We start from the raw sequence: 17,790 nt of genomic DNA on the forward strand, positions 1-17,790 counted from the left end.
ACCAAACAGATTGCATCTGAACAGAGCCACGGTTGAGTTCCATGCAAGCTGTTTTTCCAGTGCTGATGGGAAGGGTTTAAACTAAATTGGCAGGGCTGCTAGAAGCAGGAAAGAAAATCTGAAACAAATATAGAGTATGTGAAAGTTTGGCATGAGACAGTTGGAGCTAGAGTACAGAATAGTATGTTAATAGTTATTGCCTGAATAAGGGTGAAATTAATCAGAGAGACGGCGCATGTATGTGAAAGTACCAAGTATAATCAGTAAGATTGTTGAGTTACAGGTATAAATTGCCATGTAAAATCGTGATATGGCCTTTAACAAAGACCTTGCTGAAGGGAGAGCAGTACAAGACTGAGTGTTAAATATTACTGGATGCAAAGTGTTCTAGAAAGAGGCAAAGGAAATGATGGAGGAGTTGTACAAGAATTAGTTACGGAGAACATTGCAGTGCTAGAGAAAGAGGCTGTTCCAGTGAGTTTAAGGACATTAAAAAATCTATGAATCAGGAGCAGGAGTAGGCCATTCAGCCCTTCAAACTTGCTGTGCCTCTCAATAAGTTCATGACTGATCCGATTCTAACCTGAAATCATATTCCTCATGACTTTCAATCCCTTACTTAACAAAAATCTATTTATATCTGCCTTAGGAATATTCAAAGACTCTGATTTCAACAACATTTCAGGGAGTTCCAAAGTCTTGCAATTCTATAAGAGAAGAAAAATTGCACAACCTCTGTTTTCAAAGAGATACCCGTGACTTTTACACAGTGCCCCCTAGTTCTAGCTTTTCCGATATGACCAAACGTTCTGTCCACATTTACCCTGTCAAGGCTTCTCAGGAATTTATATGTTTCAATCTAGTTGCCTCTTACTCTTCTAAACTTCAACAGATACAAGCCTAGCCAGAATTTTCCACAGCTAAATGATTCAGGTCTGTGTGAGAGAAGGCATGCCAGACCTGGTTCTTGAGAATGACATGGGCCAAGTAGATCAGGTATCAACTGGGGGGTATACTTAAGTGACAGTTAACATTGTACCAAGAGGATGAAAGGACAATCTAGAGGAAGAATAGTTAACTAGGGAGAGCTGGCTTCAATGGTGCAAGAGTGGAGCTGGGCCAGATAGGCTGGAGGCATAGTTTGGTGGGAAAATCCGGAATTGAACAATGTGCTACTTCAAAAAGGAGATGACTCAGGCTCAATCAAGATTTATTCCTGCAAATGGAAAAGGAAGGGCAAGTAAATCCAGAGCTCTGTGGATGAGAAAAGTAGACAGAAATTAAGATGAAGAGAAGAAAGTGTGCTCATGACAAGTGTAAGGTAGGAAATATAATTGAAAATCAGGCTGAATATAAAATGTTCAGAAGGCAGTTGAAAAAGCAAATAAGAAAAACAAAGAGCGATTATGAAAAGAGATTGGTCTTCAATAGATGCCTAAACAGTAAAATTGAGTTAAAAGGAGAAATAGGACCAATTAAGAGTCAAAAAGAGAATTTACACATTGAAGCAGAGAACATGGCTGAGGTATTAAGTGTATACCTTGCATCTGCCTTTACCAAGGAAGCAGAAACCAACCAGACCCTGTTGAAAATGAGGCCATTCACTCACTAGAAGGTTCAAAATTGATACAGAGGAGGTACTAGATAGATTGTCTGTACTTAAAGTTGACAAGACACCAGGACCAGATGAGATGTATCCATGGATACTGAAGGAAGTGAGAGTGGAAATTACAGGGGCACTGATCATAATCTTGCAGGTTTCCTTAGACTCTGGAATGTAGCAGAAACTGGAGAATTGCAAGCATTATATGTGAAGGGAAAAACAGTCAACGTTTCGGGTCCGGTGACCCTTCCTCAAAACTCTTCTGAGGAAAGATCACCAGACCCGAAACATTAACTCTGTTTTTTCCTTCACAGATGCTGCCAGACCTGCTGAGCCTTTCCAGTAACTTTGTTTTTGTTCCTGATTTACAGCATCCGCAGTTCTTTCAGTTTTTATTGCAAGCATTATACCTTTTTTTCAAAAAAGGATAAACCTACCAGTCGTGAACTGGTCAGTTCAATGTTTTTAAGAAGGAGCTTCTGGAAACAATAATTTGAGATTGAATTAATGGTGACATGAAGAAAAATAAGTTAACCAAGGAGAGTCAACGTGGATTCTTTAAGAGAAAATCGTATTTGAATAATTTGGTAGAGTTTTTCAAAGAGGTAACAAGGAGGGTTGATGAACAAAGTGCCATTGGTGTAATGTACAAGCACACAAAAAGACTTTTGATACGTGTAACAGATCTGTGAGCAAAACTAGAGTTTATGGATTTAAAAGGGACAGTTGCAATCAAGATACAAAATTGGCTGAGTGATAGGAAACAAGGAGTAAAAACAAATGGATTTTTTTTTCAGGCTGGGGGAAGGTTTGCAGCATTGTTTCCCAGGGGAACTTTGCTTTTCCTGGTTTATATTAATGATCACTTGGCATACAGTGGACAATGTCAAAGTTTGCAGACAGTACAAAACTTGGAAACATTGTAAGCTGTAAGGAGGATAGTATAGATCTTCAAAAATCTTGACAGGTTGGTGGAGTGGGCAGAGTTTACAGTACATTAACATTAATGTAATTACGTTAATCATTACATTACGTTATATGTTTGGACATTACATTACCTGAAATTGAGCAACAGAATTTAGGAAAAAAAACAGATGTTACCAATTGGCTGTGAACATGAATTCAAAAGGAGAAACTAAAACAATCAAAATATTGTTACTGCAAGAATGTCTGAAACATCCTGCATCACTTATGAAAATGCATCAATAAACTTCATTACTAGATATGAAAATGAAACTCAATTTTTAACTGAAAAAGAAATATTTCAGAGGCACATCATCGAAGGTGTTGGCTTGATGTATGAAAAACACGGAATTTTATTACTTCGAATTCATGTGACTCTCTTTTTCCCTGACTTAGGGTCCAAATGCCCTTGTGACGTATACAATTATTAGTGGAGCAGACAACAGTTTTCGTATCGATCCAGAATCTGGAGATCTTCTAGCCACTAAGCGGTTGGACCGAGAGCGCCGTTCCAAGTATTCTTTGCTGGTGCGGGCTGATGATGGGCTGCAATCCTCAGATATGAGGATCAACATCACCGTCAGTGATGTTAACGATCACACACCAAAATTCTCCAGGGACGTGTATTCATTTGACATACCAGAGGACACTGCACCAGGTAAGACCAGAAACTAAAGCAAACCTCGCAACAATAAACATAACATTAGTGAAGTATTAGCAAACTGATGGATTTCTTGTCAGGGTAATTGATTTAGGAGCAGCTTCCAAGATCTGTTTCCCTGTTTAAGTAATTTTTTCTCAAGTTTCTACCCGAAGGCAGGTGTTTGGCAGTTATTCAAAGCAACATGCAAAGTTTATCTAAGGTTTTGGAGTAGATCCGTAGCTCGGGTTGTGGGTGTTGAGGTTGTTTGGCTTGCCAGGCTGGTTTGTTGTTTTGCAAACGTTTCGTTACCATGCTTGGTAACATCCTCAGTGCAGCCTCCGATGAAGCATCGGTGTGTTTTCCCGCCTGGTTTTTAAACTCTGGGGTCCATTGAGATGGATTGCCTCACTTCCGGTTTTCCTTCGTAATGGAATGTATATGGAGTCGAGTTCAATGTGTTTATTAATAGCATGCTTCGTGGAGTGCCATGCTTCCAGGAATTCTCGTGCTTGTCTCTGCCTAGCCTGTCCCAGGATCTTGGTGTTGTCCCAGTCGAAGTCATGGTTCTCCTTGTCCACGTGGGTTGAGAGTGCCAAGTGCTCAAGGATAATGGATATCCAAAGAACTGGGTCAGAAGATGCCTACAAGAACAGCATCAGAAAGATTCTACACGCCCCGACACACTCATCACACTACCCTAGATCAGGAACACGTCGGAACTCACCACAAGACTCCTACGACCGCTGGGCATCGTAGTGGCACACAAGCCCATGTCAACCCTACGACAACTGCTCACCCGAACTAAAGACCCACTCCCCGCCATGGACAGGACCAATGTCATCTACAAGATCCCCTGCAGAGACTGCGAGAAACACTACATCGGACAAACAGGAAGGAAACTAACAACAAGAGTACATGAACACCAACTGGCTACAAAAAGACATGACCAATACTCACTCATCTCAATCCATGTGGACAAGGAGAACCACGACTTCGACTGGGACAACACCAAGATCCTGGGACAGGCTAGGCAGAGACAAGCATGAGAATTCCTGGAAGCATGGCACTCCACGAAGCATGCTATTAATACACACATTGAACTCGACTCCATATACATTCCACTACGAAGGAAAACCGGAAGTGAGGCAATCCATCTCAACGGACCCCAGAGTTTAAAAACCAGGCGGGAAAACACACCGATGCTTCATCGGAGGCTGCACTGAGGATGTTACCAAGCATGGGAACAAAACGTCTGCAAAACAACAAACCAGCTTGGCGAGCCAACTAACCTCAATGCAAAGTGTATGTTTTTTAACTACAGATAGAATAAAGAGGCAGATTCCAAGCAAACCTGAGCCAGAATAGGGACCAAACTATGTGTTGTTGGTGTTAATCTGATCCACATTCCAATGTCAAGTTAGCTGTCTGAACTAACCAGCTCCCTCACTCTTTAATAGTGAAAGGAAATCCTAATTTGTGTCTGTTGTGTGGTCGTATTAACCAACTGTTACATAATTTGAATACTCTAATATGTGTGTGACCATCATAAAATAACACACTTCCCGGATATATGTATATTCCAGGCCTAAGACTGTAACACGCTAGCATCATGCTGACCACGACTCCAGTCATCTCAAATCAAGTTCCATCGTGAATATGTAATTGTTAGTTACTTGCCTGCAAAACAAGAGGCCAAGTTCTAAGGGATTCCATATGTTATAAACTACCCGAAGCTGATCTGGGCTGTATCTTCTCTGTCTCTGGCCTGGATTGTGCTGTCAGCTGCCCTTGAGCAGAAATACATAGTAAACAACCTCTGAGGCTTAACTAGAATATCCTGTATAAATATGTCTTGATAAATAAATACATAGGAGTGTTTTGAAATAATGCCTTCCATAAATAATGAAAAAAATGTTTCAATTTTACTTTCTTCAAAGAAGGGTCATGGGCCTGCATTATCCTAGGAGGTGTCTAACTTTAAGACAAAGGCAATCATAAACAAGTGTCTCAGTATTTACGGGGAGGGGACAGAGGCATGTGTAATCAGCTGGGAAATCCAGAAATGTCAGGAATATAGATTTCCTGCTGAATTTAACAGAAGGAGCTCATTAAAATTTTCTTACTCCTTTTGCCACTTGGCCGTCAGCCACATTGCCGGCTGGCCAGCTGCCAGGGGAGAAAGCCTGAGGAGGAGGTCCACAGCTGGGGACCACGAGGGATGAGTCCCAGCAATTTGAGAAGATCAGGAATCAATGGGGAGTCGTGGGGGAGGGGTGCTCTCCAGGTGCAGCAAAAAGATCACTGGGAGAGTTAGATGAAAATGGGGCGGCACTGCTGCCTCACAGCACCAGAGACCTGGGTTCGATTCCACCCTCGAGCGACTGTCTGTGTGGAGTTTGCACATTCTCCCCATGTCTACGTGGGTTTCCTCCAGGTGCTCCGGTTTCTTCCCACAGTCCAAAGATGTGCAGGTTAGGTAGATTGGCCATGCTAAATTGTACGTAGTGTTCAGGGATGTGTAGATTAAGTGGGTTATAGGGGGATGGGTCTGGGTGGGATGCTCTGAGGGTTGGTGTGGATTTGTTGAGCCGAAAGGCCTGTTTCCACACTGTAGGGATTCTATGATAAGTGGGCAAAAAGTTGGCAAATGGAGTATAATATGGGAGAATGTGAAGTTATTCATTTTGGAAGGGAGACACAAAGAACAGAGCATTATTTAAACAGACGAAAGCCCGTGAAAGCTGTAACACAAAGGAACTTGAGGCTACTTGTGCACAAGACACAGAAAACTAGCACATAGGCAGCAGGTAAGCCCTATGGCTAATTGTATGTTGGCCCTTATTTCAAGGTAGTTGGAGTATAAGTATAGGGAACTCTTACAGCAACTGTACAAGGTGCTGCTGAGACCACGTCTGGAGTACTGTCAATAGCTTTGATCCTCTTTTAAAAAAAAAAGATTTTATTTCATTGGAATAGTTCAGAGAAGGTTCACTGGAATGCTTCTGGTATGGAAATGTTGTCTTATGAGCAAAGGTTAAACAGGTTTGGACTCGTTAGAGTTTAGAAAAATGAAAGGTGATCCCATTACAACGTATAGGTTTCTTAAGGGATTTGACAGGGTAAATGCTGAGAAGATGTTTCCCCTCATGGGAAAGTCTAGGACTAGAGGGCATAGTCTCAGAATAAAGGGGCAACAATTTAAGAATAAGATGTCGAGGAATTTCTACTCTGAGGGTTATGAGCCTTTGAAACTCCTTGCCAAAGAGAGCTGTGGATGAGGATCATTATGTGGATTTAAGGCTGAGACAGACAGATTCTTGATCAGTCGGAAAATCAAGGGTTATGGAGAAAATGCAGGAAAGTAGATATGAGGAGTGTCGAATCAGCCATGATCCTATTGAATGGTTGAGAGGCTCAAGGAGGCGAATGGCTACTCCTGTTCCTATTTCATACGGTTTAATGGAAGTGAGGAAGAATTGGCAAATAAAGGGGAAGTGATCATGGCAGAAAGATTGTGGGTAAAGAGAGATTGTGGCAGGGGAGATCTTAGAGAGGGATGATTGCAGTGCGACATAGGAGTAGGAGAGACCAGCGTTGGGAATTGGATGATCACAGGAAAGGAAAGATCAGAGCTACCAAATTGCATGAAGGGCTAGCAGCAGGAAACATGTTTTCTGTTGTTGGCCTGGAAAAGCACTGTCTTGCTCCATTTGGTAGCTCCTGACCCCCTTCAGTTGCCGTAAAATTCAGACAACTCTCAAAATCTGTGACACTGAACCTCACTTAAATATAACCATTGATTTGCCGCTTCAGTGTGAGTTATATATATTATCCAAAACAAACTAAGTCCAGAATATTGAGTTCAACACCTTCAAATTGTGAACCCACTCTCATTTCATCCCTTTAGCTTTACTTGTTACATTCTCTGTCACCATGTCCTCTCTCCCTGCTCCCCATCCCAGTGGGACTGTCTGTTCTTTCCATTTTGGCGGTTAGACACACCAGTGTTCTGCCATTCTCATATCACAATTACTTAACCTGCACTATCTACACCCTTTCTCCCTCAGTACACCACCCCTCTACTATTGCATAAAGGCTACCCCCTCCATACTTCACGTCAGGTCTGATGAAGAGTCCAAAACATTAGTTTGCTCTCTGTCAATGGATGCTGCCTGACCCACTGTGATTTCCAGCATCTTCTTGTTTTCAGTACAAATTCCAGCATCTGCAGTAATTTGCTCCTACATCGTGTTTACATGTAACTAGGGTTAAACATAATCTTCTGCTGACCTTCACGAGGAAGGAGATTGTGGGAGTTTGAAGTGAAGCTAACCTTGGATGCCTTTGTTGCATTTCCCAGGAAAGTAACAACTGACCATCTTAAAATAAATTCCCGGCCATGCTCTCCACTTCTCTCCCTTCCTTTGGAAACAAACAGTGCTAATTTTTTTTCTGAAGAAGGGTCTAGGCCCGAAACGTCAGCCTTCCTGCTCCTCTGATGCTGCTTGGCCTGCTGTGTTCATCCAGCTCTACACCTTGCTATCTCTGTGCTACTTTGCACTAGTTTCACTCTTTGTTGCAAGAAATTCTAAAGACAGTAACAGTGCATGGCCAAAGAAAATGAGAAAGAAAGTATTAAAAGGGTTCACAATTAAAATAGAATATGGCAGTAAAGGACTTTCAAATTGCTTGTTCATTTACAGACTGGTTACTGTACAAAGCTGTGAAAACCAAACAGAATATGTAAACGGTTTTATTGTAGTTCTAAACACCTGCAAAATCACTTGTGTGACGTTATATATTTATGTGTAACATATCTATATTATTTATCAGTAATATACACTGAAAATTTCCAATGGATTGTATAATAATGGAACATAGGAGGTAATTATTAAACATGTGCAAAATCAGACACAACAAAGGCACACCCAACCCAGACATTGAAAAATCCTCTGCAATAAAATCTGAGGAGTTATGCCAAAATTGGAATATCTAACCCAGAGAATTGTCAAGGAAGGAGCCTGGCATAGTCCCAGAAATGTAGATGATGCATGATGTCCCAGAATCGCCCATCACAATCTCTGGCTATGTTCTGTCCTATCAGTAGGAAGGACCCAATGTGGTGTACAGTCCCCAGAATTGATTTTGGACCCCATGAGGGCCTCATGACATCAGTTCAACATTGTCAAGGAAACGTCCTGCTGATTACCATCTACTCATCTCCATGTTGAACACACTTGGAAAAAAAAACTAGGTGCAGTAACTGCAAACAATGTCACATGTTATGGGAGTAAAACATATCCATCAACTAAAGTGGCTTAGTAGCATGATTAATAATAAAGATGACTGAGTCCTTAAGGACATTGCTACCAGACTGAGTCTGGTGTAGGTGATGAGAAAACCGACCTGATACTTAAAACTATTTCTTCTTGTTGATACTAATCTACTTGTTGAAAATGTATTTGTCCATTACAATATTGTTAGAAGTAACTACCACACAGTCTTTGTGGAGCTGATGCCCCTGCTCATACTGCAAACATCCCGTAATATGCTGTTTAATAGAAGAAATTCACAGCAAACTCAACAGCTCAAACTAGGCATCCACTTGCTTTAGGCCATTGGCAGCAAGAGAATTGTACTCTGGCATATTTTATAACCTCATAGCCTGGCATGTCCCTCACTGTGTCAAGCAGTGGAGTGACTCTGGTTTAAGAAGAGTGCAAAGAGAATATGAAGAGCAGCACCAGTTGTACCTAATAACAAAGCTACAACACAGGATTCCAGGACACAGAACGGCAGGGGTAGCATAATATAGAGAGATGTTGGACAGCTGCTAGAAGGATGTTTTCCCTGGCTCGGGAGTCTAACACAACGGAGCAGAGTCTTAGAATAAATAGTTGGCCATTTAGGAATGAGGTGAGGAGGAGGCTACTCAGACAAAGGGTATGGATCTTTGGAATTCTCAACCCCAGAGAGATCAGTGCATGCAATCATCCAGCATTTTCAGTAGAACTTTGTCCTTGTTTTAATTGACCTGTTCAGTGAGGTTATGGTGCACCTCTTGGAGCAGGTCTTGATGCCAATCTCTAGAATTCGTATACTGAAGGAATCAAGAGAAATGGGTATTGTGCAAGAAGGTGAAATTGAGTTAGAAGAGTAACATAATAATGTTGAACAGTGGCACAGTTCTACATGCAACCAAATTCTGCTGCTTCATCAATGACCTTCCTTCCATCATAACATCAGAAGGGAGATGTTCATCAATCACTATTACACAATGTTTAGTTCCACTTGCAACTCCTCAAATAATGAAACAATCCGTGCTCTCTTGTAGAAAGATCCAAAACATATTCAGGCTCAGACTGGTAAATATTCAAATTATCTGGCAATGACCAATTCCAAAAAGAGAAAGTCTAACCATTTCCCCTTGACATTCAAGATGTTGATGTTGATATTGTTATATTCCCTGTATTCAACATCCAGTGGGCACAGGGTTTCAGGTGGAGGCTGGGGGTGATGTGGTAGTAGGTGAGGGTGTCATTATTGAATAGAAATTTGCTAGATCAATCAAGTATTTGCTACAGTCACAAGAGAAAATCAGAGGCTATGTATTCTGTGGAGCATAACTCACCTTTTGACTCCCCAAAGACTCCCACTGCCTTCAAGACACAAATCAGGAATGTAATGGAATACTTACCACTTGCCTGGCTAAACACAGCTCCAGCAACTCCCAATAAGCTCAGCATTAACCAGGACAAAACAGCCCACTTGATTAATGTGTCATCCACCACCTTAAATGTAGGCAGCCTGCACCATATGCACACCGTGGGGGGGCTGCAATGCCTTCCATCTACAAGGTGCACTGCAGTGCCAAGACATCTCTGGCAGCACCTTCCAAACCTGTGGTTCCTACCTGATGTCCTAGTAGGACATCAAAGCACCACTAGCTCCAAATTGCACACTACCATGACTTGGAAATATTTCAGTGTTCCTGTATATTTGCAAGGTCACAGTTCTGGAGTGCTGTCTCTGATGACATTGTGCAAATACCTTCTCCACATGGTCTGTAGCTGTTCAAGCAGATGGCTTGTCAGCGTCTTTGTAAGGTGAATCAGGAATAGGCAACAATTATTGACTTTGCTAGTGACTGAAAAGAATTTTGTAAAATATATTATGCAGAATGCTTCAGTACAGATGATTAACAAATGCAGTAAGATAATGAAATATGTTAATTTTAATATTTAAGAAATTAAGCGATGAAAATTGTTTCAAAACAGGGCAGGTATGAGATAATGATAGAAACAAGATGTTCCTTGTGCTATTGAAATGAAAATTGCTCATTGAAGATAAATAATTTTTTTCCCCCTTTTCAAAAAGAAAGTAAGGAAGTAGAAATGGGAAAAGGTTTTATATTCTTCAATGAAGAATCAGTGTGTGTTAATTTTTAAGATATTGGTATAGATTTTTTTAACATTGCTTTTCATTCAATATTGTTTATTTTAGGGTCAATTGTGGCAGCCACTTTGGCCAGTGATGCAGATTCTGGTACTAATGGGGAAATCACATACATGGTAGAAGAGGATGATCAAGATGGGGTGTTTTTCCTCAATTCTGTGACTGGTGTTTTCAATCTGACGCAAACCCTGGATTATGAGAAGCAACCATATTACATTCTTACTGTTCAAGCAGAAGATGGTGGAGGACAGTCCAGCACAGTCAGAGTTTACTTCAATGTACTGGATGTGAATGATAATCCTCCCATTTTCAATCCATCCACCTACAGCACTACAGTGATGGAAAATCTTCCCCCTGGAGTAAGCATTCTAACCGTAAAAGCAACTGATGCAGATGATGGTATGTATTGCAGACAAATTATGGATAAATTATGTTCTTTACTAATACCAACCAGTATTGCAATAGGTGCTTCATATGTGAAAATTATCAAAGTTGTCTTTCAGAGATTAAGTTTTGTTTTCCTGTAGGAAATGGCTGAAGTAATTGTACATTGAGAATGATGCTTCCGAGGTCTCTGATAGGCACATTTCTATGAAATCTTAGGTTTAGCATTAGTAATTTATTACCTTTCCTAAATGACTTAACAATTAATTCCATACAGAAAAGTGTGAATGTATTAATTTATTTTTAATTCTTTCAGTATTACATTGCATTTATTTGCAAGAGAATTTTTATAAAAATAGTTTATCAAGGCGGTAATGTGCTAGTATTTATTTCTGTTTCATATTGTAGAGAAATGTTTTGTATATGTATTTATTTTTTATCAGATATTTTCAAGTCGGAAAGCATTTTATATTCAGCAAATACTCATGGAAAAATCACATGTCCATATTGGGACACATGTTCTTAGATCCTATGGTAATAGGTGTATTGCTCAGAGTTTTCCATCTTTTGATTTTAGTGCATAGGACATTATGAACATGAAGCAGCTGCTTTCTAATGCTTTCCCTCCTGAATGTGAGGCCCAAGTATATTCCTCTGAGAATAAAGTGTCATCTAAAGTTTTTGAGAAGACTTGTAGCTCGAGTTGTGGATGAGGTTGTTGATTTGTTTGCCAAGCTGGTAGGTTGGTTTGCAGACGTTTCATCACCATGCAGGTAATATCATCAGTGTGCCTTCGATGAAGCCATCTTCATTGATGAAGAGATGAAGGGCTTCATCGAAGGCACACGCATGATGTCACCTAGTATGGTGATGAAATGTCTGCAAGCCAACCTACCAGCTCAGCAAACAGATCGACAACCCCAAAGTGTCATCTATTTTATTCGTACCAAAAATTTTTCTTACTTACCACTTACAAATTCTATAAGTTAGAAATCACATAAGTCTCATTAACTCTAAGGAACTGCCACTGTCTCCCAAGGTGTAGATTTTTCAGTTATCTTTATGAAATTAATAAAAAGAAACAACTTTTGTTTATATAATTATTGAGTCAGGATTAGCTATAACACTTCACAGGCAACAAATATTTTTTTGAGGGATAACCATTGTTGTAATGTAGGAACATGTAATAATTAATTAGTGTACAACCAGATCTCATAAACAGCAGTGGGATAAATGTTAAGATAGTTTACTTCAGTGATGGTTCAACGATGAAAGGTGTCTTCTCTTTAACATCAGTCTCAGAGGATAAATGCTGTTATGGATTAACATCTCCTCTGGCGAATAGCAGATAGTCCAGCACTTTTTCTGTACTGCAGTGGTGTGTCGTAGATTATTAGTGTGTATTTTGCTGAATATTGTATGGGAATATAGAAACCCTGAAAGCACAAGGATGAATTTTGTATTAGTAATGTCAATAATGGTCTGACATGCGTGTGACAGTAATGTGGTTTACTCTTAACTGTCCTCTGAAATAGACTAGCAAGTTTCTCTGTTGTATCAAAACAGGAATGCCAAAACTAGATGGGCAACAGTGATTCGAGAAAGTGGCTCACCACCATCTACTTTCTCAAGGGCAAATCTGGCCTCGTCACTGTCACCTATATTCCATACAAAGAATTGAAAAAATGTGATTATGTTAGTAATTAAATTAGTAAGTTAGTAATTAGTAATTAAAATTAAAAATAAAACATTTTAAAATTAAATTGACTAACCCAATATGTTAGTTTTGTTTTGAGACTTGAGAAACTTCAGTTATGTGGATAAATTCGAGAAGTTTTGACTATTTTCATTGGAGGAAAGATTTGATTGAAGTATTCAAAGTTATGAGGAATCTGGACAGGGTGGATTATAAGAAACTGTTTCCATTGTGGGAAGGTTAAGAATGAGAGATCATAGATTGGCAAAAGAAACAATAAGGAGAAACATTTCTCATGAAATGAGTGGTTAAGATCTGCGATGAACTGCCTGATTGTGTGGCCGAGGCAGGTTCAGTTGAGGCATTCAAAAAGAAATTAGATTGTTATCTGAAAAGAAAGAATATACAGGTTTACAGGGAAAAGGTGAGGGAATGTTACTAGGTACATTGCTCATTTAGGGAGATTGAGCTGACCCTAGTTATAACACTAACCCTAACTCTATGATTTACACACACCCTAATCCTAACACAAACCCTAGCTCTAGCAGACGCAATGGGCTGAATGAATTCTTTCGCTTTAATAATTGTGAACCTGTGATGCATTTTACAGATTTGTACTTTCATAACATTGCATGCGAACTTTCTTCACCTCAGTCTGCAGTCCCCATATGATTATATGCATACTTTTTATATTATTTCTTTCAATTATCCACTGCATTTAAGCAAAATCTGTCTCTTTAATTATAATCACAGATGTCCATTTATTTAACTCTCGTCATAATTGATAAACAAATCATAGTTTCTAGTACACACAGAAAAATGAATCAATCCAGTGAAATTACGAATAGTAGTGGATTTGAACCATTGTTTATCAGTTCACCACACCAAGATATGACAGTAGGTATGCGCAACAGCTCCATTTCTATTGCCTTGTAGTGGTATAACTTCCACGGAGGAGCATTTAGTTTGCATTCTCTGGAACTCCACTTTGCAGTCTACTACAATTTTGATTTGATCTCTTTCAGGTACAATTTTTTGATTTAAGGGAGTTATTAGGATAAATGTGTATTTGGCTGTGTAAGGTTGTAAGAGAAAAAGCTGGCAAAAGACAAGAGTTGACTTTCCGCAATAGGATTTTATCACAGGCAGGTTTATTATAAAAACATAATGAAGAACCGATAAATTTGAGATGAAAGTATAAAATGAGAAAAGTAAAAAGCAGTAAAATGGAAACTATGGATTGTATTTACCAAACAAACTGATTTCCTTCTTTGTTTTATTATATTGGCTTCCTTTGTACTTGTTTAGTGTTCTTTTTGAGAAGTCAGACCTGTTTGAGGTGCAGATATCTCCAACTTTACTGTTAAAACCAGTCCTTATTGACTGACCTATATGTTCTGTTTGATGAAGTTGGCAGCACCCAACCTGAGGGCAGAATGAGAAAAGGCCTTCAGACATTATTGAGTGCTGTACGAAAACAAACGTGTCATGGTGGTAGAGGCTGTAGGGGTTTGGAGTTGAGTTAGAAAGAGGTGTAACCAAAGACAGTCAAGGGGCTGAGTCTTAACCGTGAAGTTAGGAAGGAATGGTGGGTCTGTTTGAGGTCAGGCGACCCTGAAAAACAGGTTTCCTTCAGATACTGCTAAGGTTAATCGGAACTGATCAATCTTCTCTGGCTCTATTTCCAAGTTGCAGCTAACTAGATTGAGAGGATTGTTGGCTGTTGGACAGATAGGGTTTTGGAATTACCCAACAGATGTGGAGCAGAGAGGAGGGAAAGAGGGATCACAGTGTTTGAGATGGTGATGAAATTGGAAGCTGTGGGAAGTCATGGGATGATCAAAAGCCCCATGAAGGAGATCTGTAGATTCAGAGAGGGAGATTAGAAGGGCCTCAGGAGGAGGTGGTCTGAATCGCTTAGTGAGGAGATCAGAAGGGTCAGCAATGACCTCAGTGTGGAGCTGAGAACAGTTGGTGTCAAGGGTGATTGGCAACCTCAAGTGGAGATCGTGTGTGATCACAGTGGGTGAGTGAGAAAAGAAAAGTGGACTCAACAGGTAAGTGGAAATGCGTTGATGTTCTGAGTGTAGATATCCTTGATTTTCTTTAATTACCAGTTTTCCAAGATCTGGAAAGCTGGTCTGTTGAAGGTTGAGGCAGTGTTGGCTTTTGAGGGTTTGTGACTGCAATTACCTAATTTAGGCAGTTGACTGTTCATTTATTAAGTTTGTTAAGAAACAGCAGTTTTAGATGTGATGCATTATTTATTTTGACAAAGAAAGGAAATTTACAATCTGTGCCATATGAGAATGCTTTACAGATCCTGAAGCTGTTTTGTAGAATGGAAAGGCAAAGGAGGTTGACCCCCCTGGATGGGTCGTGGGTTTTTTTTTGTCTCTGATGTTTCACAGTCTATGATGGCAGCAGTTGATTTTGTTCTTCCCTCAGGCTGTTGAGGTAAACTCCTGGTCTTCTCCCAGGAAGGTGTGGGTTTAGCTGTGAACCGTCTCTACTTCACTTCCCACCTAATCTCTTTTAAATATGCCTTATTTTTGGAGCTTGAAATTTATGCTGTGTCAATGACTTGTCTGAATCCTTGTAGTCAGTGACCACGGAACAACTACTCAGGGCATCATGATAGCCATTCCCTACTTGCCCACATTCAACTGAAGATTAGTTTTCAATCTTTTAGGACCAAAAACCTTATTTCCCTAAACACTGCACTGCTAATAGGTACATGTAGGGCTTTATAATCTGCCAGCAAAATGGAACATTGTGACTTTGGTGATCCTGGTGATTCTTATGACCTTTCTTGTACCTTCATTTTGTCTTTATTTGCTAGTAATGTGTTTCTGTTTGGAAAAGTCTAGTCACTATGATAGTAGCCATTATATGAGGTTTCCTACTATACAAGATTTATTCATAAAATATCTAGAACTATGTTGCAAAACATTTTGAATTAGACATTACACAACAAGGTTAAAATTTCCTCCACTGAATCTTTTGCATTCTAAGATGCCTCAATTCATTGGCATTGTGACATTCACCATTTGAACTCAGTGACAAGCACCCAGCTTGAATTTCTATAAGTTATCAGCAGCTTAGTTGTCTAAATTAGTCGATATTAACGCTCAGTTGTCTAATCGGTCAATATTAGTGCAACTTAGACTTAGTGTAAGAAACAATGATTAATTTGCAGAGCCTGAAAAGTACACATTTAGGATTATTCTCATGTTGACTTTCACCATAATGCACATAAAATTGATACACCTAATCTACACAGCCAGGTGTATGTTGATGTAAGTCAGAGAAAGGTGCAATTCCAAAGCATACTCAGTGATGTTTGTCCCTTCAGTCCATGTGTGAAACGTTAACTCCCTTGTTGTAACTTTGAACATTCGTTCGACGCTAATGGAAATGAGTGTCCAATTTGCCATTGGAGCAAGCCTTTGATTTTCCATCACTTATCTTTTGGCAACAAAATACCAGAACATTTGTTCCATTGCCTGCAACAGTGTTCATACTGAAAATCTAATTCCATATTTATATTGAGGTTTCTACTTGAAGTAGTTGCACAATATGTTTCAAATCATTTTGCTTCAAATTGATCTCGTTTACTATGGAAGAGCACAGCTGTGAAGGTAAAAATTACCGTACCTATGCAGTTGTTAATAAGCCACTGAAGGTAACTGACTTTGTTGAATACCTTGGGACATTTTGCTGCCTTGGAGTCACTATATAATTAAAAGCAGTTGTTTTTGTGTGATATAAAATGGATATTGGAGAATCTTATGCTTGTTTTACAGTTCTCTCATTTTCTTATTTCCATTGAACTGAGTGATGTTAAACAGGCTAACATTTGGGTATCACTTATTTTATACAATAGCACAAAATCAGATTTGACTCCAATATGCCTTCAGCTTGAAGGAGCTTATTGAAACTCTCTGCTGTGTTGTAATTTATGTTTGCCACTGGCAGCATGAGAGTTAGCACCTTCAATGGTAACACACATAACCAAAAAGCACTAGCAGTGTTTCCTATGACTGTAGGACTGCTAGAGAGTTTTGCAATATAAATACGCTCTCAGGCTTCAGGTTAGTGAAATATCCTGCAAGCAATGCATGTCTTTAATGGCAAATCTTCCATGTCACTGCATGGGTGATAATCTAGCAGACTATAACACAGCCTATTATAGAAATCATTCCATTTTCATTCTGCTACATTATAGAGGTCTGAGATTCTCGACCCTGTGGTGAGATGAACACTTCCGCTATTACTTTGCATCTACACCACTACAACAACCCCACCTTAAAAAAAGGAATAGTAGAGTCAAGAATATGAGCTCTAGGACTTCACCTTCAACGAGAAAATCCAGCCCATGCTTTTCAATTGAAGTCAGTGGATGGTAATAAACAGTGAAATTGCCTATCCCATAGCTGAAAGGCACGAGGTAAATTCTTGTCCAGCAAAGTTTTACGTAAATGTACAAAAATAAAAGGAAAAATCAAAACATAATTCTTTTGGCTTTGAACAGACTTCAGGCAGATAGTTGGAAAAATGTAATCTCTTCCAGTATAAATATTTTAATAAGACATATGTGTAGTTTAGGACTAATTAAAATCTATGTCCAACAATATTATAGATATAAGATTTTATTTAAATTTCTGTCCAAAGACCAGTCCCATACTACTGAAAATGAGGTACTAGTGACATGAGGACCATATCTATGTTAATGGACATTAATTGCCATCACCTAATTCACTCCTAATAGTTAGCTTCTCCTGAATTACCACTGAATAAAATATATTTAAGCATTGTTGAAATGTACAGCATTGTGTAAAGAAATTAGATAGTAATTGTGATTGTGAATGGATAAAAAGTTGACATTTTGTGATAAAACAGTGTTGTTTCTCTTTTGGCTTGTAAAGTTGCAATAACTGATATGACTCCTTTATTACTTGTAAAGGAATTGCTGTATGTACACAAGGAATGATTAATCTCATGTAAAAGTCAACCTACAGCTTTTCAGCAAAGATCATTCATTTT

The 17,790-nt window shown here is 39.3% G+C and overlaps 1 protein-coding gene across 1 annotated transcript in view; it reads left to right on the forward strand.

The window, feature by feature from the left end:
- LOC109929705 (protocadherin Fat 4) overlaps positions 1-17,790 on the forward strand; it is a 381,732-nt gene that overhangs the window by 212,687 nt on the left and 151,255 nt on the right. The window contains exons 4-5 of the mRNA XM_048609430.1: positions 2,963-3,224; positions 10,713-11,063. Of these exons, the coding sequence (XP_048465387.1) occupies positions 2,963-3,224; positions 10,713-11,063 (613 nt within the window). The remainder of the gene's footprint in view (positions 1-2,962; positions 3,225-10,712; positions 11,064-17,790) is intronic.

Source organism: Rhincodon typus, chromosome 1 (assembly GCF_021869965.1).
Source record: "Rhincodon typus isolate 14 chromosome 1, sRhiTyp1.1, whole genome shotgun sequence".
In the NCBI taxonomy this organism is placed as follows: Eukaryota; Metazoa; Chordata; class Chondrichthyes; order Orectolobiformes; family Rhincodontidae; genus Rhincodon; species Rhincodon typus.